At 38.3% G+C, this 24,257-nt stretch overlaps 1 protein-coding gene across 4 annotated transcripts in view; it reads right to left on the bottom strand.

Annotated features, from left to right (window-relative positions):
* The window catches only part of ARHGAP25 (Rho GTPase activating protein 25), a 372,857-nt gene that overhangs the window by 55,528 nt on the left and 293,072 nt on the right, over window positions 1-24,257 (bottom strand). For 3 of the 4 annotated variants that reach the window (XM_053718200.1, XM_053718201.1, XM_053718202.1), the window contains exon 4: window positions 11,336-11,455. The exons of the other annotated variant lie outside the window; for it this stretch is intronic. In XM_053718200.1, coding sequence (XP_053574175.1) covers window positions 11,336-11,455 — 120 coding nt within the window. The remainder of the gene's footprint in view (window positions 1-11,335; window positions 11,456-24,257) is intronic. 4 annotated transcript variants of the gene reach the window in all.

Here is a 24,257-nt window from a genome sequence, read left to right as displayed (position 1 = left end):
TGTATTTTTTTACAGGTAAAAGAGCTGTTTAACTTAGGGCAATGCCCTACATTCCCTTTTAAGGGCTATTGATAGTTTAGTGTAGGCTAGGGGGTGTTTTTATTTTGCAGGGGCTTTTTTATTTTTTTAGGGCTATTAGATTAGGTGTAATTGTTTTTATTTTTGATAATTTCATTTATTATTTTTTGCAATCTTAGTGTTTTTTATTTTTCGTAATTTTAGTGTGTTTTTTTTTTGTAATGTTAGATTTTTTTAATTTTTTCATAGGATTATTTTTTTTTAAATTTGTAATTTAGGATTTTTAATTCGTATTTTTTTTTATTTTATTAGAATAGTAGGGTTAGGTTAATTTAATGTTTAATGTTAGGTTTATTTTTATTTCACAGGTTAGTTTTTATTTATTTATTTATATATAGCTATATTGTAATTTTAATTTAAAGTTAGGAGGGTGTTTAGGGGTTAATAGTTTAATTTAGTGTTTTGCGATGTGTCGGGCCAGAGGTTTAGGGGTTAATAGGTTTATTTAGTGGTGATGATGTCGGGGAGCGGCGGTTTAGGGGTTAATAACTTTTATTTAGTGTCGGAGATGTCGGGGAGCGATGGATTAGGGGTTAATAACTTTCTTTAGTGTGACCGATGTTGGGGAGCGGCAAATTAGGGGTGTTTAGACTAAGGGTTTATGTTAGGGTTTGAAAGTAACTTTCTTTCCCCCATAGACATCAATGGGGTTGCGTTATAGCGATCGCCATTCCGCACTTCAGGTGTTATTTTTTTTTAACACTTTCTCCCCATTGATATCTATGGGGGAAAGCGTGCACAAGCATGTCAAATCAGCCCTCAGCTTTCGTGCGGTATGGAGCTTAACGCACCATAACGCACAGCAAAAGGAGGCTTTTCAGTAACTCGTAATGGCAGCGCCATGGAGAGTGAAATAACGCAACTTTTTTGGCGTTATTTTCGCACCCTGTTTATCGCAAACTGAATGCTATTCTATGTTAAATCACAACTATTACTTTTCTGATTACAGTACTATACTATCCTTCTCCTAGTACTATGTATACAAAAGTATTACAATAATATAAGATAACCTTTAGGTTGCATGTATAAGCTGTATTATAGCATATAAATATTACCTAAATGACATAAAATGTTGCTTACCCTTACCACCCCCTCCCCAAGCTGTGCCATTTTACAGATACAAATATATACACATTCTGAAATCCAAAACGTTTCCAGTCCCAAGCAGTTTGGATAAAGGGGGTTGTAGCTGTACTATTTAAGATTCCTGCTTTTAGATGCAACAATAGAAAGATGGTTTTTGATCTGTTTCCAGTGCTGACGAAATGAAGCACTTAAAGGGACTGTTATTTCTATCCCCTGTGCATACAGGAATATCTGTGTACGCATATGTATATGGTTATAGAGATAGGTTACAAGCTTGTGGCTCTTTGTGCATATACAGATACATTTGTATCTGACTGTAAACTGTAAGGATAAAATTAATTAATTTCAGCAATCTTTCAAGTTCATATATTATGTTATGCAGCTAACTCACTACAGTTAATTGATCTTTATATTCTTTAGTGACTAAGCTATATACATTGACACAGGAAATTGTGAGAATGCCAGCCGTGGAGAAATGCCTATTTTGGAAGGGCATTTGACCCCAGAGCAGGGCAAGTGAGAGGAGGATGGGTGATAGAGAGGTTAAGGGGCGGGCACATAGGGGAGACCTTAAAGGGACATGAAACCCACATTTTTTTCTTTCATAATTTAGGAAAAACATGCAATTTTAAACAACATTTCAATTTACTTATTTTATCTTATTTGCTTCATTTTCTTGATATCCTGTGTTTAAAAGCATATCTAGATATGCTCAATCGCTCCTGATTGGTGGCTGCACATAGATGCCTCGTGTGATTGGCTCACACATGTGCATTGCTATTTCTTCAACAAAGGATATCTAAAGAATGAAGCAAATTAGATAATAGAAGTAAATTGTAATGTTGTTTAAAATTATATTCTCTATCTGAATCATAAAAGAAAAAATTGGGGTTTCATGTCCCTTTAAGAGACTGTGAGCAGGAAGTAGGCTCATCTTCTATCCGGATCTGACGGTGAGAAGAAGCTCTGGCATCTTTTCACCTGCATCAAGCCCGGTGCTTACCTGCTCACATGTCTGACTTCCAGGAGCTGTTTACTGCAGCTGCTGTCAGGGAGAGAGGTCCTCGGTGGCTGCTGGCAATGAAAAAATCTGAGAGAACTGAGAGAGAATTTAGTAGATTTTAGCCACTGTGTTCAGTAGTTCTGGCAACACATGCAGGCTCCTGAGCTTATTTCCCCAGCATTTCAACAAAGGATACCAAGAAAACAAAGACATTTTGATAATAGAAGTAAATTGGAAAGTTGTTTAAAATTGTATGCTCTATCTGAATCATGAAATAAAAATTTGGGGTTTCATGTTTGTTTAAAGGGATATGAAACCCCAAAATTTTGATTAGATTAGCTTTGTTCCCAATATATTCTGTGTTGAAGAGATACCTGGGTAGGCATCCGGAGCACAACATGGCAGGAAATAGTGCTGCTGATATCTAGTGCTCTTGCAAATGGATATACTTCTTGCAAAACTGCTGCTATATAGTGCTCCAGAAATGGGTGCACCCATAGCATACGTCCCTGCTTTTCAAAACAAGGTACCAAGAGAACGAAGAAAAATTGATAATAGAAGTAAATTAGAAAGTTGTTTAAAAGTTGTTTGCTCTATCTGAATTATGAAATGTTTCATATCCCTTTAAAGGGACACTATAACCAAAATTTTTCTTTCGTGATTCAGATTGAGCATGAAATTTTAAGCAACTTTCTAATTTACTCCTATTATCAAATTTTCTTCCTTCTCTTGGTATCTTTATTTGAAATGCAAGAATGTAAGTTTAGATGCCGGCCCATTTTTGGTGAACAACATGGGTTGTCCTTGCTGATTGGTGGATAAATTCATCTACCAATAAAAAAGTGCTGTCCAGAGTACTGAAACCAAAAAAAAGCTTAGATGCCTTCTCTTTAAAATAATGATAGCAAGAGAATGAAGAAAAATTGAAAATAGGAGTAAATTAGAAAGTTGCTTAAAATTTCATGCTCAATCTGAATCACGAAAGAAAAATTTTGGTTACAGTGACCCTTCAAGGTCTTACTGAATATGTTATGCTGTTGGAACATTGCAAAACACCTTGTGCAGCTCACTTGTTTATACTGCAAGGCCCATTTTACATAGAAAACTATACAAAATCCAATTGTAGGTTCTCAAATTACTAAATACTCTGCTAAAAAATATACTGTACTGCTTTTGTCCCTGCTTTCTATCTAATAATGAATTGACTGCCTATTAGTGATTTAGAACCTTCAATACAAATGTGTTTACCAGACACCCTATCTATTCTGCTGTTTGTGGGATAGTTTCATATTGGGAGCTCTGTATATATAGACCTGCCTGCTGTTGTCGCTAAAGAGTGACACTGTGGATCTCCGAGGAAGCGTATCAGATCCCTTGAGTGCTAGCTCATTTGAGACCAGAATATTAATCTCTGTACCTCATAATAAATTGGTAGTATTTGATTTCAACTTTACGGAGCTGAGTTTCTCCTCTTCATTGTTGTCCTTGAAGCTGGACACTGTTGAGCCACAGTGCTGAGCACATGAACCCTACCTCTACATTCTACAACCACCCATGGCCTGTCGTGACTCCACTCTAGTCCATATTAACTCCACTCAAGAGTAGCCAAAACCAACCACAAGCCTTCCAGTCCCATGTTTAGGGTTACCACCTTTAGTTCAGGTCAAACCGGAACAATCTTGCGCCGTGCACAGCACAGCAAAAATATGTTAGCAGAGTACACACTATGGGGCATATTTATTATTGTGCGTGCGGACATGATCCGATATAGTGGATCATGTCCGCTGCACATCGATAAACACCGACAGCATACGCTCTCTGCATTGCAATGCCGCCCCCTACAGATTGGCGGCCGCTAGCAGGGGGTGTCAATCAACCCTATCGTATTCAATCGGGTTGATTTCTGGCGATTTCTGTCTGTGGCCTCAGAGCAGGCGGACAGGTTATGGAGCAGCGGTCTTTAGCCTTCAAACACGGGGCATCAAGCTCTGTACGGAGCTTGTTAAATATGCCCCTATGCATATTAGCACATAAACACAAACTCACACGTAGATATTCACACTCTCACTCACTCTCACACACACTCTCTCACATGCACACTCTCTCTCCCCAACTCACTCTCACACACACTAATACACTCTAACACACTCACATACTCTCTCACACACAAAGACACTAACGTTCTCACACAAACACAAACTCTCTCTCACACACAATCTAAATGACACACACAAAAAATACACTATTTGTTTTAACGCACAGACTTACACACACAGAAAAACACTGTCAAACACAAAGACACTGACACTATAACATAAAACACAAATACACTTACACTATCACGCAAAACACAAAGACACTGACACTATAACACAAAACACAAATACACATACACTATCACGCAAAACACAAAGACACTGACACTATAACACAAAACACAAATACACATACACTATCACACAAAACACAAATACACATACACTATCACACACAGACACACTACCACACAAAGACACACACACACAAGAAAGTACTAACTGTAGGCCGTTGTAGTATGTTGCAAATGCACAATGCCATCTTTTTTGGGCTGTGGTTGCTTTTTTCACCAAACCCAAAAATGTTCCTGTCCGGGTCTTACTCAGCTTCAAACCTGTACACACAAATGGAAACCCAGACAGGTTGCAACCCTACACCTTTTACTGACCAGGGAATTTCAAACATGCTTTAGGAGTTAAACTTCACACAGATCTTTTTTTACAAATTTATATTGATATAAGGCCATTTGATAAAAAAAAATGAAATCCCACTTACAATTTCACAAGATTATAATCAATACATATAAACGAACATGTGCTAATGTAACAGCTGTTAAACCATCAGTTATTCAACAGACCAAAATGTAATGGAATTAGCTTTTGAATTGATATGTAAGAAAATAATTGCTAATAAATAATAATGTAATAAAGGAACAAATTTGCTTCTTTGATCTGATAACATTATTATTTTTTTAATTGCACACACTATGTTAATTTCAACTTTACTGTCCCTTTAATATAAAATAATATAGATGTATTTTTATAAAGATGGTTCTACACCCAGCTCCTCTCTACAGCTTGTTTAAGGAAGAGTTTTAATGATAAATAAAATTGCTTTTATGTTAATGATTTCTTGGAATTTGATGACTTCAAAATACTGTTGAATGTATTAAATATTTTACTATGTTTGAGTTTCTAGACAGTTGGTCATATATAAAGCAAAACTTGATGTTTTAATATATAAACTTACATTTGAGTTAAGAATTTTTAAAATGCAATAAAGATATTTACTATACTATTTTTCTTAGGTATAGACATTATCGTATACTTTATATCTTGATCTTCCAGATGTTTTGTAAGGGATGGAACTAAACTTATCTGGTATTCTCACTATACTCATAAACATTTCTTCCTCACTAACATTTATAGTTATTAACACATAATAGGAGGATGGTTTTACCTCCGTTCTGCAACATGACCTTTTTCCTCCTAGTCAGGCAAATTAGTCTCATCTTCAGGACTGAAATGCACCCAAGATCCCACCTGACCTTCTGCAAAGATTTAGGCATCATGAAAGTAGCAGGGAGATCCCCATAGCTCCTGCTATTGCAGTGAGAGTCTTCACTGGGCTGCAAACATACTGCGGAGGCAAGGCCTGCCCATACCTGCCTCACATATAAAAGGATCCCTTTGTTTTAAAGTAATGGATAGAAAGTAAACCAGTCTTTCTTCCCTCTGTCAAATCAATAGCTGCTTAAAGTTAACCCCTCTGTGCCCAGTAGTTTCCAAAGCACCAACTGCAATAAAGCACTGGATTCTCTTTATGTAGTGAGTAATACTGAATAATTATTTGGCTGCATTATAAAATCTTTCAAAAATCAGTCAGTAAAACCAGTTCAATTTAAAGGTGTGAGCATAGAATAAAAATGTATATATTCGTATGTAGTATTTCAAAAGGGCTCAGAAGAAAGTAAAGCTGTAGAACAAAAGGTTATGCTAAATAGATTGAAAGTGGTCCAATTTGGAATACAATGGGAAAAGAAATTCACAAAACAGTTATGGAATCAAGAAGTTGCTTTGCAGCTTGTAGAAATAGCAGATAATAATGGGAGAATGCTATATATAACCTCTCTCCCTTTAATATAGGTGTGTATAAATAAATAAATAAATAAATAGATAATATAAATATATATATATATATATATATATATATACACACACACAATATTTATATATACATGTGTGTGTGTGTGTGTGTATATATATATATATATATATATATATATATATATATATATATAAACAGAAAAACACAGCAACAGACTGCACTCTCAAACTGGACAGGGTACACATCCCATGACCCTGCAAAACTCACAGCCAACAGCCCAGGGTGCTCACCAGCACTCACAGCCAACTACACAGCTTTCAGTGACTCAGACAGTCAACTCCGGACTAGCCTGGGTGCAAAGCCCAAAGGGAAAATTACAAAACAAAATTATTAACACAACACGTAGAAAGTCTTGCACTCTCTTGCAAGCAAACAGCTAGATTAAAAGCAAAATAGAAGACTTAGTTACAGCATTTGGCCAAATGATGGCAGGCCCAGGACTACATCAAGGTCACTTCCTAACTGCGTCCCTAACCTATAGTCACATAAAACATGCCTTCAACCAAAAACTCTGAGATACAAACAAGGGTGACATAAGCACTTTTTAATTTCCCTTTTGTCATTTTGTATGTGTCTAGGGAAATTACAAAGAGCCTGTGTCACCCTTGCTTGTATCTCAGTGTGTTGGTTGAAGGCATGCATTGTGTGGCTGTAGGTTTGGGACCCAGGGAGGATGAGAACATGGGCATGTTAAAAGATAGACTATATATGATGACTCACAGGTTTATGCTGAGACAATCTCCCTCAAGATACATTTTTTTTTGGTTTGTATAAGAAAGGGCTAAGGTTTTATAAAGGAATCACACAGGTGTAACTAACATACATGATTAAGGGCCATTAGGCACAAAACATTGCTGTTTGCTTTTTGTTTGCACCAGAGCTGTGAAGTTTTAAATAAAATGGCTTGGAAGTTTTAACAAGAGAACAACAGTGGTGCTGTGAAATATTGCAAAGGACAAAAATATTGGTACTCAACCTAATATTTTGTAGCACAGCCTTTGGAGACAATTTTGGCCCACTCTTCATGAGCAAACTGCTCCAAATCTCAGGTTTGATGTCTTTTCCCTACTGCGAGTTTCAGCTCTTTCCATAGCTGTTCGATGGGATTTAGATGTGGACTCATAGAAGGTTACTTCAGAATGTTCCAATGTTTTCATCTCATTCATTCTTAGGGGCTTTTTGAGGTATGTTTTGGATCACTATACTGCTGGAGGACCCATAACCTGAGACTGAGACACAGCTTTCTAACACTGGGCAGTACATCTCGCTCCAGAATGCCTTGATAGTGTTCTAATTTAATTGTGCCCTGCACATATTCTAGGCACCCAGTACCAAAGGAAGCAAAACAACCCCAAAACTTTACTGAGCCTCCTCCATATTTCACGCTAGGGATTGTGTTCTTTTATTTAAAAGCTCTTTTTTTTCTTCTGTAAACATGGAATTCTTGGGATTTGCCAAAAAGCTCTACCTTTTGTTCTCACAGAAAGACTGTGGCTTATCAGGATGCATTTTGGAAAACTCGAGTCACAAATTTTTGTGTTTCTCTCTTAGAAGTGGGGTCTTCCTAGGTCTTCTGCCGTGGAGCCCATTTTCATTCAAACAACGACAGACAGTGCGACTTGAAACTGTTGCACCTTGAAATTCAATGTCAGCTTGGATCTGTGTTGAAGTTGTCCATGGTAATTTCTCTACCATTCAAACAATCTTTCTCATCATTCTTTGGTCAATTTTCTACTTGCGGCCACATTCAGGTGTGTTGACTACAGTCCCATTTGCCTTAAATAATATTGGCAACAGTGCTCACAGAAACATCACGCTCTTTAGAGATGGTCTTGTAGCCTTAATGTTGACCATGCTTTGCTATTACCTTCTTTGTAGCCTTAGACATCACTCCTTCTCTTTTTCATGTTCTGTGTGATACACACAGTGACACACAACAGTAGAGTGAGTAATTTTCTCCATTTAAACTGGCTGAACGAGTGATTATAAGATTGAAAATCCCTGTGATACTAATTAAAAGAGAATAGTTTGCTTTAAGTATGACTACAAAACAATTATTTTATGTAACTTTTAAAGGGACTCATTAGAATTGTCCAGGCCATTTTAAAATGTCTTTATAGAATAAGCAAGAATTGTCCTCAATGTATGGATGACAAAAGATATTTTAATTTCAACACTTTTTCAGTGCAAATTATGCATTATTTGATTAAAATGTAAGGGTTCCAATACTTTTGTCCACATGTTTATATCTTAAAGCAATTCAACTCATCTCACTTCTCAGTGAAGTCTAATTCTTTTAGCATATTAATGTCCTTGAGTAATGGCGAGGCACTTCTATCTCTGGCATCAACAGGGAGAGATTACTCCAGAGATTTGCATTTTTATCCCATATTCTCCAGTTGTATAAAAATAGCCATATTTTTAATTATACAAGGTAAGCAGTTGCCTAGAACACCTCCCCTCTTCCTGGTTGCTTAGGTGGTAAAACTTTGCAATTCATTACCATCATAATATATTTTGTGCTCTGCACATTTTGCTGACAGAACAACAAGTCAGAAGTTGTTTTAGAGAAAATATCAGATCTTAAAGGGACACTAAACCCATTTTTTTTCTTTCATGACTCAGATAGAGAATACAAATTTAAACAACATTCCAATTTACTTCTATTATTTATTTAGCTTCATTTTTTAGATATCCTTTATGGAAGAAATAGAAATGTACATCAGTGAGCCAATCACACAAGGCTTCTAAGTGCAGCAACCAATCAGCAGCTACTTGAGCCTATCTAGATATGCTTTTCAGCAATGAATATCAAGAGAATAAAACCAATTAGATAATAGAAGTAAATTAGAAAGTTGTTTAAAATTGCATGCTCTTTCTAAATCACGAAAGAAAAAATTGGGTTTCATGTCCCTTTAAGAAGTTATAGGGACACTAAAGTTAAAATTAAACTTTGCCAATTCAAATAGAGCATACAATTTTATGAGACTGTCCATTTTACTTCCATTATAACATTGTGCACAGTCTTTTTATATGCACACTTGCTGAGGACCAGCTCCTACAATAAAACTTGTTTCATGAAAAAGTGGCAAAAAAAAAAAAAAAAAATATTACAGTTATTTTTCTAAATATAGCTAAAAAGTGCATATTACAAACTCAAGGAGTTTTATGCCCTTTTAAAAAGGATGTAAACTATTAAATGCAGACTATAGTACATAATGTAAAATTATTCAGAGTGGATTTGTGATGTTGAGCAGTCATATAAGATCATCATTGAGTGAAGACACCTGCCTTATTTCCTAATATCAAATCCATGAGGCATATTTAAGAAATGTCTTGCGGACCTGATCCGACAGTGCGGATCAGCTCCGCAAGACATTGCTAAATGCGGAGAGCAATACGCTCGCCGCATTTAACATTGCACCACCAGCTCACAAGAGCTGCTGGTGCAACGCCGCCCCCTGCAGACTCGCGGCCAATGGGCCGCTAGCAGGGAGCTGTCAATCAACCCGATCGTACTCCATCGGATTGAATTGTTGCGATTCCTGTCCGCCTGCTCAGAGCTGAAAACTCGCCAGAAACACGGGCCGTCAAGCTCCTTTCGGAGCTTGATAGATAGGCCCCTATCTCTGCTTTGTAAAAACACATCTCCAAGACAAAGGATGGACCATTAATTACATATATATATAAAATTCTCTCACAATCTGCAAGACTTCTTTATTTAATGATTAAATTATTTATTAATGATTTTTTATTTTTTTATTTTCCATTTTATTTACTTCCCATAGCTCAGTTTTCAATTATATTAAATTTTTTATTTTAATGTTATATTTGTTATAATGTTATATAGCCGAATTAAAAAATAAATAAATCTCAGAATCACATAAAATCCGTTACAAGTTAAATAGAAAATAAAACTTATTTTGCCATAAAGTTCTACCTTTTAAGTCACCAGGTTATTCATATGGCTATGTATATAAAATGTAAGTGGATCCTGAGTATGATCGTTCCACCTCGGCATTATATTGTGTTCATGTAGCCGTATACTGATAGAGGCCCTGATTTTCAAAACCTCAGGTGAGACATTATAAAATGATCCTCCAACTGTACGCGATCCCTAGTAAAATTTTGAAAAGGCAGATTTTGCTTTACTTCTCCAAGGGGCGTTTCCAATATTTCTGTATGTGAAGGAGAGACAAGCCCAAAGCAATATAGTACTGCATGACATGAGTGTTCTGCTGCATTTACACTTTGTGCTTTGTATTTTTTTATCAATGTACACTTTTATTACATTTAAACTTTGCACTTTCTATTTTTAATTTTATTTTGTATACAGCAGTTTATTTAGGACTGAGATTTTACAAATTCTGATTATGTGAAAAACTTTGGAATGTAAAAATATTCATAGCTACCTTCTGGTTTAGCGCAGTTGGTCTAATGCGTGTCGGGTTATTGCGCAAGCAATAAGTGTTAGTTTTTTTTTATTCAGCTCTCTCCATTTAAGTCCTTAGGGGAGAAGACATTAGTGCAGTCACGATGTCTAAAGTCCTAAAGTTAGATCACATCGGGTTTCGCTTGCGCGCTTTAAAGTTTTAATATGCATGCTAACCCAGCCGGCTTATTTGAGTAGAAATAAAAAAAGCCAAACCACGTAACTTGTAATCGAGCTCTATATGTTTTCATTGTGTCCATTTACAGATATCCACGAACATTGGACATTTATTGGATTCCTTATCTGCCATATTTCTGACTTACATTGGGTTATTTTATTTTAAACATGATTGTTTTATGTTATACCTTTATCGTGTTTTACCCGATTTTCACTTTTTGTCACTTTGTGAGTTAACATTTTGTTTATTCTTGTAAGGTCATAAGTTACTCATCAAGTGGTTTGAGAATTCATAGGAAAATAGTGCTATATAAATAATATAACTATGTAAGTGACTAATTTTGTCTTCCTAATACCTCCAGGAGGAACTCCAGCTGCTTTCTTAAGAGCCTTCACCCACTCCTCCATCTCACTTTGTGAATTTGCCATTAGCACATAGGAATCAGAAATGGGTTTATTCTGCTCTGTGCTGGTTCCTGAAAATACAATTAAACGAAGCAAAAAGAGGTTAACGGGCATGAAATACACAAAAAAAAATCATGGATCAAAATTTATATTACAGGTTTTAGACATTTTTCTGAAGTTTGAAGGAATGTAGACATGTGCAGCCGCAAAAAATTCGGTTCGGATCGATTCGGACCGATTCGAATTTCGTTTCGGATCGATTCAAATTCGGAAGAAATCGAATGAATTAGTTTCTGATTCATTCTGATTCTTTCGCATTCGTTAGAAATTCGGTTAGATTCGGTTCGAATCGATTTGGAATTTCGGCATTTCGGTGGGATGTGCTGTGTATTACACTAGTATACTGTTCAATACTAGTGTAATACACGGCCATCCGAATCCATCCGAATCTACCGAATAAATTCAAATCGATTCGGATTTATTTGGTAGATTCGGCACTACCGCAATTCGGAAATTCGAATCGATCCGAATCCCGAATTCGGCAAAATTCGTCCGAATTTCGATTCGGACCGAACCGAATCGCACATGTCTAGATTTCAGTAATATGTAGTTGCAACAAGAAACAGGTACAAATTACATTACAATTTCAAAATCAAAATGTATATTGACATTAACTTTTTTTATAATTAAATAAACAATGAGCTGGTATTGGAACTATAAAAAAAAACAAGAAATTTACCTGATAAATTTATTTCTCTTGTAGTGTATCCAGTCCACGGATCATCCATTACTTATGGGATATTAACTCCTCCCCAACAGGAAGTGCAAGAGGATTCACCCAGCAGAGCTGCTATATAGCTCCTCCCCTAACTGCCATTACCAGTCATTCGACCGAAAACATGCAGAGAAAGGAAAACCATAGGGTGCAGTGGTGACTGTAGTTTAATGGAAAAATTACCTGCCTTAAAGTGACAGGGCGGGCCGTGGACTGGATACACTACAAGAGAAATAAATTTATCAGGTAAGCATAAATTATGTTTTCTCTTGTTAAGTGTATCCAGTCCACGGATCATCCATTACTTATGGGATACCAATACCAAAGCTAAAGTACACGGATGACGGGAGGGACAGGCAGGCTCTTTATACGGAAGGAACCACTGCCTGAAGAACCTTTCTCCCAAAAAAACAGCCTCCGAAGAAGCAAAAGTGTCAAATTTGGAAAATTTGGAAAAAGTATGAAGAGAAGACCAAGTTGCAGCCTTGCAAATCTGTTCAACAGAAGCCTCATTCTTAAAGGCCCAAGTGGAAGCCACAGCTCTAGTAGAATGTGCTGTAATTCTTTCAGGAGGCTGCTGTCCAGCAGTCTCATAGGCTAACCGTATTATGCTACGAAGCCAAAAGGAGAGAGAGGTAGCCAAAGCTTTTTGACCTCTCCTCTGACCAGAATAAACGACAAACAGGGAAGACGTTTGTCGAAAATCCTTAGTTGCCTGTAGATAAAATTTCAGGGCACGGACTACATCTAGATTGTGTAGCAGACGTTCCTTTTTCGAAGAAGGATTAGGACACAAAGATGGAACCACAATCTCTTGATTGATATTCCTGTTAGTGACCACCTTAGGTAGGAACCCAGGTTTAGTACGCAGAACTACCTTGTCTGAATGAAAAATCAGATAAGGAGAATCACAATGTAAGGCAGATAACTCAGAGACTCTTCGAGCCGAGGAAATCGCCATTAAAAACAGAACTTTCCAAGATAACAACTTGATATCAATGGAATGAAGGGGTTCAAACGGAACCCCCTGTAAAACATTAAGAACTAAGTTCAAACTCCATGGTGGAGCAACAGTTTTAAACACAGGCTTGATCCTAGCTAAAGCCTGACAAAAAGCTTGAACGTCCGGAACTTCTGACAGACGTTTGTGTAAAAGAATGGACAGAGCTGAAATCTGTCCCTTTAAGGAACTAGCGGATAAACCCTTTTCTAAACCTTCTTGTAGAAAAGACAATATCCTCGGAATCCTAACCTTACTCCATGAGTAACTCTTGGATTCGCACCAATATAAGTATTTGCGCCATATCTTATGGTAAATCTTTCTGGTAACAGGCTTCCTAGCCTGTATTAAGGTATCAATAACTGACTCAGAAAAACCACGTTTTGATAAAATCAAGCGTTCAAATTCAGCTTCAGAGAAATTAGATTTTGATGTTTGAAGGGACCCTGGATCAGAAGGTCCTGTTTCAGAGGTAGCGACCAAGGTGGACAGGATGACATGTCCACTAGATCTGCATACCAAGTCCTGCGTGGCCATGCAGGCGCTATTAGAATCACTGATGCTCTCTCCTGTTTGATTCTGGCAATCAATCGAGGAAGCATCGGGAAGGGTGGAAACACATAAGCCATCCCGAAGGTCCAAGGTGCTGTCAAAGCATCTATCAGAACCGCTCCCGGATCCCTGGATCTGGACCCGTAACGAGGAAGCTTGGCGTTCTGTCGAGACGCCATGAGATCTATCTCTGGTTTGCCCCAACGTCGAAGTATTTGGGCAAAGACCTCCGGATGAAGTTCCCACTCCCCCGGATGAAAAGTCTGACGACTTAAGAAATCCGCCTCCCAGTTCTCCACTCCCGGGATGTGGATTGCTGACAGGTGGCAAGAGTGAGACTCTGCCCAGCGAATTATCTTTGATACTTCCATCATTGCTAGGGAGCTTCTTGTCCCTCCCTGATGGTTGATGTAAGCTACAGTCGTGATGTTGTCCGACTGAAACCTGATGAACCCCCGAGTTGTTAACTGGGGCCAAGCCAGAAGGGCATTGAGAACTGCTCTCAATTCCAGAATGTTTATTGGTAGGAGACTCTCCTCCTGATTCCATTGTCCCTGAGCCTTCAGAGAATTCCAGACAGCGCCCCAACCTAGTAGGCTGGCGTCTGTTGTTACAATTGTCCAGTCCGGCCTGCTGAATGGCATTCCCCTGGACAGATGTGGCCGAGAAAGCCACCATAGAAGAGAATTTCTGGTCTCTTGATCCAGATTCAGAGTAGGGGACAAGTCTGAGTAATCCCCATTCCACTGACTTAGCATGCACAATTGCAGCGGTCTGAGATGTAGGCGTGCAAAGGGTACTATGTCCATTGCTGCTACCATTAAGCCGATCACCTCCATGCATTGAGCTACTGACGGGTGTTGAATGGAATGAAGGACACGGCATGCATTTTGAAGCTTTGTTAACCTGTCTTCTGTCAGGTAAATCTTCATTTCTACAGAATCTATAAGAGTCCCCAAGAAGGGAACTCTTGTGAGTGGAAAGAGAGAACTCTTCTTTTCGTTCACCTTCCATCCATGCGACCTTAGAAATGCCAGTACTAACTCTGTATGAGACTTGGCAGTTTGAAAGCTTGAAGCTTGTATCAGAATGTCATCTAGGTACGGAGCTACCGCAATTCCTCGCGGTCTTAGTACCGCCAGAAGAGCACCCAGAACCTTTGTGAAGATTCTCGGAGCCGTAGCCAATCCGAATGGAAGAGCTACAAACTGGTAATGCCTGTCTAGAAAGGCAAACCTTAGATACCGGTAATGATCTTTGTGAATCGGTATGTGAAGGTAAGCATCCTTTAAATCCACTGTGGTCATGTACTGACCCTTTTGGATCATGGGTAAAATTGTCCGAATAGTTTCCATTTTGAACGATGGAACTCTTAGGAATTTGTTTAGGATCTTTAAATCCAAGATTGGCCTGAAAGTTCCCTCTTTTTTGGGAACCACAAACAGATTTGAGTAAAACCCTTGTCCTTGTTCCGACCGCGGAACCGGATGGATCACTCCCATTAATAAAAGATCTTGTACGCAGCGTAGAAACGCCTCTTTCTTTATTTGGTTTGTTGACAACCTTGACAGATGAAATCTCCCTCTTGGGGGAGAGAATTTGAAGTCTAGAAGGTATCCCTGAGATATGATCTCTAACGCCCAGGGATCCTGGACATCTCTTGCCCAAGCCTGGGCGAAGAGAGAAAGTCTGCCCCCCACTAGATCCGTTCCCGGATCGGGGGCCCTCGATTCATGCTGTTTTAGGGGCAGCAGCAGGTTTCCTGGCCTGCTTGCCCTTGTTCCAGGACTGGTTAGGTCTCCAGCCTTGTCTGTAGCGAGCAACAGCTCCTTCCTGTTTTGGTGCAGAGGAAGTTGATGCTGCTCCTGCTTTGAAATTACGAAAGGAACGAAAATTACACTGTCTAGCCTTAGGTTTGGCTCTGTCTTGAGGCAGGGCATGGCCTTTACCTCCTGTAATGTCAGCGATAATTTCTTTCAACCCGGGCCCGAATAAGGTCTGCCCTTTGAAAGGTATATTAAGCAATTTAGATTTAGAAGTAACGTCAGCTGACCAGGATTTTAGCCACAGTGCTCTGCGTGCCTGAATGGCGAATCCGGAATTCTTAGCCGTAAGTTTAGTTAAATGTACTACGGCATCTGAAATAAATGAGTTAGCTAACTTAAGGGCTTTAAGCTTGTGTGTAATCTCATCTAATGGAGCTGATTCAAGTGTCTCTTCCAGAGACTCAAACCAAAATGCTGCTGCAGCCGTGACAGGCGCAATGCATGCAAGAGGTTGCAATATAAAACCTTGTTGAACAAACATTTTCTTAAGGTAACCCTCTAACTTTTTATCCATTGGATCTGAAAAGGCACAGCTATCCTCCACCGGGATAGTGGTACGCTTAGCTAAAGTAGAAACTGCTCCCTCCACCTTAGGGACCGTTTGCCATAAGTCCCGTGTGGTGGCGTCTATTGGAAACATCTTTCTAAATATCGGAGGGGTGAGAACGGCACACCGGGTCTATCCCACTCCTTAGTAACAATTTCAGTAAGTCTCTTAGGTATAGGAAAAACGTCAGTACTCGCCGGTACCGCAAAATATTTATCCAACCTACACATTTTCTCTGGTATTGCAACTGTGTTACAATCATTCAGAGCCGCTAACACCTCCCCTAGTAATACACAGAGGTTTTCCAGCTTAAATTTAAAATTTGAAATATCTGAATCCAGTTTGTTTGGATCAGAACCGTCACCCGCAGAATGAAGCTCTCCGTCCTCATGTTCTGCAAATTGTGACGCAGTGTCTGACATGGCCCTAATATTATCAGCGCACTCTGTTCTCACCCCAGAGTGATCACGCTTACCTCTTAGTTCTGGTAATTTAGCCAAAACTTCAGTCATAACAGTAGCCATATCCTGTAATGTGATTTGTAATGGCCGCCCAGATGTACTCGGCGCTACAATATCACGCACCTCCCGAGCGGGAGATGCAGGTACTGACACGTGAGGCGAGTTAGTCGGCATAACTCTCCCCTCGTTGTTTGGTGAAATATGTTCAATTTGTACAGATTGACTTTTATTTAAAGTAGCATCAATACAGTTAGTACATAAATTTCTATTGGGCTCCACTTTGGCTTTAGCACATATAGCACAGATATCTTCCTCTGAATCAGACATGTTTAACACACTAGCAAATAAACTAGCAACTTGGAAATACTTTTCAAGTAATTTACTATAATATGAAAACGTACTGTGCCTATAAGAAGCACAGAAAAAGTTATGACAGTTGAAAATTAATAAACTGAAAAGTTATAGCATCATATCTTTGTAAAAAAACACAATTTTAGCAAAGGATTGCTCCCATTAGCAAAGGATAACTAACCCTGATAGCAGAAAAAAAAAAAAATAAATACAGAAATAAACGTTTTTTTATCACAGTCAACTACAATCTCACAGCTCTGCTGTGAGTGATTACCTCCCTCAAAACAAGTTTTGAAGACCCCTGAGTTCTGTGGAGATGAACCGGATCATGCAGGGAAGACAATAAACTTCTGACTGAATCTCCCCCTCACACATAACAGTGAGAGAGATCAGTAAACTGTCATAAATTAAATAAAACGACTGCCAAGTGGAAAAAAAATAGTGCCCAAAACATTTTTTCACCCAGTACCTCAGAAAATTAAACGATTTTACATGCCAGCAAAAAACGTTTAACATTAATAAATTGAGTGTTATTAAAAAGCCTGTTGCTAGTCCCTGCAAATTAGGCTAAAGTTTTATGCATACAGTATAATTCCAGTGAAGTGCCATTCCCCAGAATACTGAAGTGTAAAATATACATACATGACAGCCTGATACCAGTTGCTGCTACTGCATTTAAGGCTGAGTTTACATTATATCGGTATGGCAGAATTTTCTCATCAATTCCATTGTCAGAAAATAATAAGCTGCTACATACCTCTTTGCAGATTAATCTGCCCGCTGTCCCCTGATCTGAAGTTTACCTCTCCTCAGATGGCCGAGAAACAGCAATATGATCTTAACTACTCCGGCTAAAATCATAGAAAAACTCAGGTAGATTCTTCTTCAAATTCTACCAGAGAAGGAATAACACACTCCGGTGCTATTATAAAATAACAAACTTTTGATTGAAGTTATGAAACTAAGTATAATCACCACAGTCCTCTCACACATCCTATCTATTCGTTGGGTGCAAGAGAATGACTGGTAATGGCAGTTAGGGGAAGAGCTATATAGCAGCTCTGCTGGGTGAATCCTCTTGCACTTCCTGTTGGGGAGGAGTTAATATCCCATAAGTAATGGATTATCCGTGGACTGGATACACTTAACAAGAGAAAATGGAGTTTAAGTGTACATAAACCCTAAGGGGTAGATTTATCATACCCTGGGCGGACATGATTCACTAAGGTGAATCATGTCCTCCCTGCATCGCTAAATGCTGACAGCATACGCTGCTTCATAAATCGGCCCCTAACAGTCAATATAGCCATTAATTAAAACATAACATTCAATTGAACAGAAATAAAATGAGATTAAAAATTGACTAAATGTGTTTTTTTTTTTTTTTTGAATATACAAGCTTAACAAAGGCCTGCGTATGGGCTGAAACACTTTTCAGCAATTGTTTTCAAATGTTGGTAGCTAAGTATTCAAACAAAGGTTCCTAAACTGGATTGAAATTGTTTAGAAAAAAGAAGCAAACATCTTTGTGAGTGCATACTATCTCCAATAAAATTATCCAATCTGCAGGACATTGTACCCCAACATTGAAGCACTTGAAAGTGATGTAGCATAGCTGTAAAAAGTGACTAGAAAATATTGAATGAACATCTCTATGTAAAGAAGCTTTCAGCAACCAATCGGGATGCTAGTCCCGAGACTTTCAAGAGAGAGTGCATATATTATGTGCATATCCATCTTCGGTTTAAGGAAGTTTACTATGAAATCTCACGAGATTTCAGTGAAATCCCATGAGATCACAGTAAAGCAAAGTTTGAGCTAGGATTGCCATTCAGCCCATATTTTACCAACATGGCTGGTATTTTTAAGGTTCAGGACAAAGTTAATATATATATATATATATATATATATATATATATATATATATATATATATATATATATATATATATATGTATACCACAGCCAAACTGTATGCTAATGAGCATGGCTGGTATTTTTTTGGCTTAGTGTGAACTGGTGAATGGTGATGACGCTGATTGTCTGTTTTTTCAACATGCAGAGGATGCATATAACGAGTAGCTCTGGATCACGTAGCACTTAATCTTGTGAGCTGAAGAAATTTTGAGGTAAAATATCTTCCTTTTTAACTTAGAGATGTTCATGTGATATTGTCTAATCAGATTTTTACAGTTTTGTGCATCACTTTCAAGTGATTTAGCACATAAGTAATATGTCCCTTTAATTAAACTTGATCTCCTTAACAATTTTTTTAATAAAATGTGAAACTAAAAATATATAAACATGCAACAAATGTAAACAATATGGGCTAGATTACGAGTGGAGCGCAAAGTTGTGCTTCCGCGAGCTTGATATTTACGCTCCACTCGTAATACCTGCGCATGCAATTGTGCACTGGTATTTGAAGTGGCCAGCAATGCAAACCAGACCTCGCATTTGCATTGCTAGGAAGATTTTGCACTCAATAGAGCGTGCTTCCATTGACTCCAATGAGAGCCTCGTTCTCATGCCGTGAATATGTGAATATTACATTAAAACATATATATATATATATATATATATATATATATATATATATATATATATATATTTATATATATATAGTATATATGGTAAATACTGAAGATTTATAAGGAACTGAAAGTTTTCTCAGCAGTTATTCATAGAAATGTTGCAATGTACAAATAATTATACTAAAAGCCTTAAAGGGACCGTCAACTCAAAAAAATGTATTGTTTAAAAAAGGTAAATAACCCCTTTATTACCCATTTCCCAGTTTTGCACAGCCAACATAGTTATATTAATATACTTTTAACCTCTGTGATTTCCTTGTATCTAAGCCTCTTTTGACAGCCCCCTGATCACATGACTTTTTATTTATTACCTATTGACTTGCTTTTTTAGCTGTGTTGTGCAGAACCCACGGGCATAAGCACAATCTTATCTATATGGCCCACATGAACTAGCAGTCTCCTGTTGTGAAAATCAAATAAAAAGCATGTGATTAAGAGGCTATCAATAGTGGCTTAGAAACAAGCAGAAATTTAGAGTTTTGAATGTTATAAAGTATATTAATATAACAATGTTGGTTGTGCAAAGCTTGGGAATGGGTGGTAAAGGAGTTATGTCATTTTTTAAACAATAACAATTGTAGTGTTGACTGTCCTTTTAACTGAAGCAACACTTGCTGTATTTATAAGCAATTGTAAAGCATACATTCCCATCTCTCCATGTAGAGTGTGCCCTGGAAAATGAAGAAAAAAAAGCTAAAATATTATTCTGTAACTTTTTGGAGTTGAAGAGACGGGCAGACATGATTTTTTCACTTTTGCTGCCAATATGCTGCCAACTCATCATTTGACAGTAACATGATTTGAGAAGAGGTAAAGCTAAACAGAAAAGTCTGATACAACTGGAAGCCCTAATTTGTTAGAGAATATAATGTTTACATTATTGTCTTTAGTTAATTATGAGGTGGATCACAATGCTTTAGAAAAACAAGTTTCTAATGATTTTCAATACTAAATTTACCATTAAAGTCTATGTAATTTTTGTAGAGAAATAATTGTGATTGACTCGTATGGGTTTAACCTCTGAAAACAATCATATCCTTTTAATCCCCATATAGTTTTCTGTCTCATATAAAACACAACTATAATAAATTATCCAATCACTCTTCACATCCCATCTTCAACTCTAACACTATCCTCTCTGGACTCTCGAGTCACCCTCTGTTCCTTTTCAATCCATCATCAATGCTTCCACCTGATGCATCTTTCCTCATCTGCGGCAAACAAAGCAACACTGCACCCTTCTGTATCTCTACTCTTATTTATAAATACTCTCTCACCCGCACACACAGTGTTGTGTTCAAGGGGGGGCACTAGACCCCCAGCATAATGGTTGGCCCCAACGGAGGTATTCTCTCACTATCCCACACCACTCTGCCTAGGATGGCACTAGCTCCACTTTAACACATCTGGCCCTGTGTAAACATCCCCCAACGCCACCCACAACACATCTGGCGACTGGTCCATCCTCTCATTAAGCCCTGCTCACTAATCGCAAGTGATCGTCCTGGAATTGTCCCCCTCCCCAAGATATTAATACTGGAGATACAACTGTACACACTCACACACAAACGCCCAGGACCTATTTCTTCCCTCTTCTCTCATTACTTCCTCACATTCACTTCTACGGGACTTTTTGGGACTTTTTTTTATAGTGAAACATGTTTTGTGGACTTCTCTACCTTACTAAACAAGATTTCTTAAAATTTTTGTTGTTTCAAGCATTCTTTAAAATACAATTGTTCCGGGATGCAACAATAAATTATTTATTTAATTCCCCACTCACAGACCAGTCTAGTCACACTGTGACACACTATTGGCTAGATTACAAGTGGCGCAGTATTCTTTTTTTAGTGATTATGAAAACTTTGATAGGATTTTCATTTTTGTGCTTGTTGGGTTGCGTTCATATTAAAAGTTATATATATATAAATCAATGGAGAAAAAAGGTGGAAAAAAACTAACACCCGAGATAGCCATAGCATTTTCGCATTCCCCACAGAAGTCAATGGAGAGTAAAAAAAATCTAATAAAATGTGAAATATTTACAGTAAATACATATTAAATATGAATATTGCATAAATATGTTTTATCATGATTTCAGCTACTTAATGGCAAATGGCTATATGACTGTAAATACATATATACACATATAAATACATTAATATATATGTACACATACATAAATATATATATATATATATATATATATACATACACGGTGGTTAACCTGGACTTCCGGTTGGAGGAGAGTGAAGCAAGTATACGCGCTCTGTAAGCTCTAGCAATTAGAGCTGGTTTTCTCCATACGCCCCACACGCCAAGCTCCTATTATCCAGAAGCAAGCAGCCGGTTTGGGGAGAAAATAGACGGCAGTTGTCAGTGATGGAAGTCAGGTTCGCCAGCAGAGGCCAGGTGACTCTGGCCACAAGCACAGGCGGCTATCAAGGAGCGGGGAGGTGACGTACATCTGCGGTAAGACAACGGATGAACGTGAGAGGCAATTTGGGACATTTCAGAAAAGCTGGGTGTTGGAACGAAGCCCGTGGTATAGGGTATCCACAGAGGAACCTGCAGAATATCGCTGCAATTTTTTGCCTAGGAGACGGAGGAGAGGTGTCTCATCCGGAACCGGGTAAGGAAGAAGCTGGTAAAGGACTTTGGAAGGAACACCCAAGACACCAAGGAAAAGCAGAGGAAACCTTGAGGAAACCGTCAGAAAAACCCCAAGAATTAAAACAAGAACATTTGTTCAACTTGTTGCCCCCCATGCCGCCTGTGCCTGGTTCGGAAAGTTTTTATGTGTTAGAACCTGGTCTTGCAGTAAAGTGGAACAGAGTGTATCTGTATATTTGTGCATAAAAGCAAATAACTTTCTCAGGAGACGTCCCAATAACTTTTAATAACATAAGATAACCCTGGTGAGGAAGTTAGTGCCGGGTGGTATAGAGTTATGGGAAAAGGACTCCACCAAGTACATTTTTTGCTTAGAAAAGGAAGTCTGCTCTGTCTGTGTTTTGAAGCTGCTTTGAAGGGTGCCCCTAAAAACTTAAAGTTATCCTGCTCTTAAGGCAAGAGTGTGGTAGTGTCTCAAACGGCAGTTTATAACAGAACGAGTATATTATAGCAGCCGAACAGAGAACCCTAAAATCACATTAAAGGACTGTCTTGGTTTCTTTCTTGTAAGAGAATCAGTGAATTGATCTAGGGGGAATGGAGTGAAGATAGAAGCCAGTTGAAATTCTGGTGGTAACCTAAATGATTAACCTGGACTCAGGGAAGACTTAAAGGGCCATTAAACCCAAAAAATGTCTTTCACGATTCAGATAGAGAATACAATTTTAAACAACATTCCAATTTACTTCTATTATCTAATTTGGGGCAATCTTTAGATATCCTTTGTTAAAGAAATAGCAATGCACATTGGTGAGCCAATCACATGAGGCATCTATGTGCAGCCACCAATCAGAAGCTACTGAGCCTATCTAGATATGCTTTTCAGGAAAGAATATCAAGTGAATGAAGAAAATTAGATAATAGAAGTAAATTAGAAAGTTGTTTAAAATGGTATTCTCTATCTGAATCATGAAATAAAAAAATTGGGTTTAATGTCCCTTTAAGGAAACATTGACAGTGTTTGTCTGCCACCAAACGAGGAGTTTGATCACCTTCTGAAATTGGCTTCCTTCCCTGATTGTAAAATATAGGGGGCTATAAGAATAAGAGTCCTCTGGCCTATAAATTAAGCCATATCCACAGTATATGTACAGGGAGTGCAGAATTATTAGGCAAATGAGTATTTTGACCACATCATCCTCTTTATGCATGTTGTCTTACTCCAAGCTGTATAGGCTCGAAAGCCTACTACCAATTAAGCATATTAGGTGATGTGCATCTCTGTAATGAGAAGGGGTGTGGTCTAATGACATCAGCACCCTATATCAGGTGTGCATAATTATTAGGCAACTTCCTTTCCTTTGGCAAAATGGGTCAAAAGAAGGACTTGACAGGCTCAGAAAAGTCAAAAATAGTGAGATATCTTGCAGAGGGATGCAGCACTCTTAAAATTGCAAAGCTTCTGAAGCATGATCATCGAACAATCAAGCGTTTCATTCAAAATAGTCAACAGGGTCGCAAGAAGCGTGTGGAAAAACCAAGGCGCAAAATAACTGCCCATGAACTGAGAAATGTCAAGCGTGCAGCTGCCAAGATGCCACTTGCCACCAGTTTGGCCATATTTCAGAGCTGCAACATCACTGGAGTGCCCAAAAGCACAAGGTGTGCAATACTCAGAGACATGGCCAAGGTAAGAAAGGCTGAAAGACGACCACCACTGAACAAGACACACAAGCTGAAACGTCAAGACTGGGCCAAGAAATATCTCAAGACTGATTTTTCTAAGGTTTTATGGACTGATGAAATGAAAGTGAGTCTTGATGGGCCAGATGGATGGGCCCGTGGCTGGATTGGTAAAGGGCAGAGAGCTCCAGTCCGACTCAGACGCCAGCAAGGTGGAGGTGGAGTACTGGTTTGGGCTGGTATCATCAAAGATGAGCTTGTGGGGCCTTTTCGGGTTGAGGATGGAGTCAAGCTCAACTCCTAGTCCTACTGCCAGTTTCTGGAAGACACCTTCTTCAAGCAGTGGTACAGGAAGAAGTCTGCATCCTTCAAGAAAAACATGATTTTCATGCAGGACAATGTTCCATCACACGCATCCAAGTACTCCACAGCGTGGCTGGCAGGAAAGGGTATAAAAGAAGAAAATCTAATG

The sequence above is a fragment of the Bombina bombina genome, chromosome 6, assembly GCF_027579735.1.
Source record: "Bombina bombina isolate aBomBom1 chromosome 6, aBomBom1.pri, whole genome shotgun sequence".
NCBI classification, from domain to species: Eukaryota; Metazoa; Chordata; class Amphibia; order Anura; family Bombinatoridae; genus Bombina; species Bombina bombina.
The sequence above is the reverse complement of the archived record's forward strand: the minus strand, read 5'-3'. Positions and strand labels throughout refer to the sequence as shown.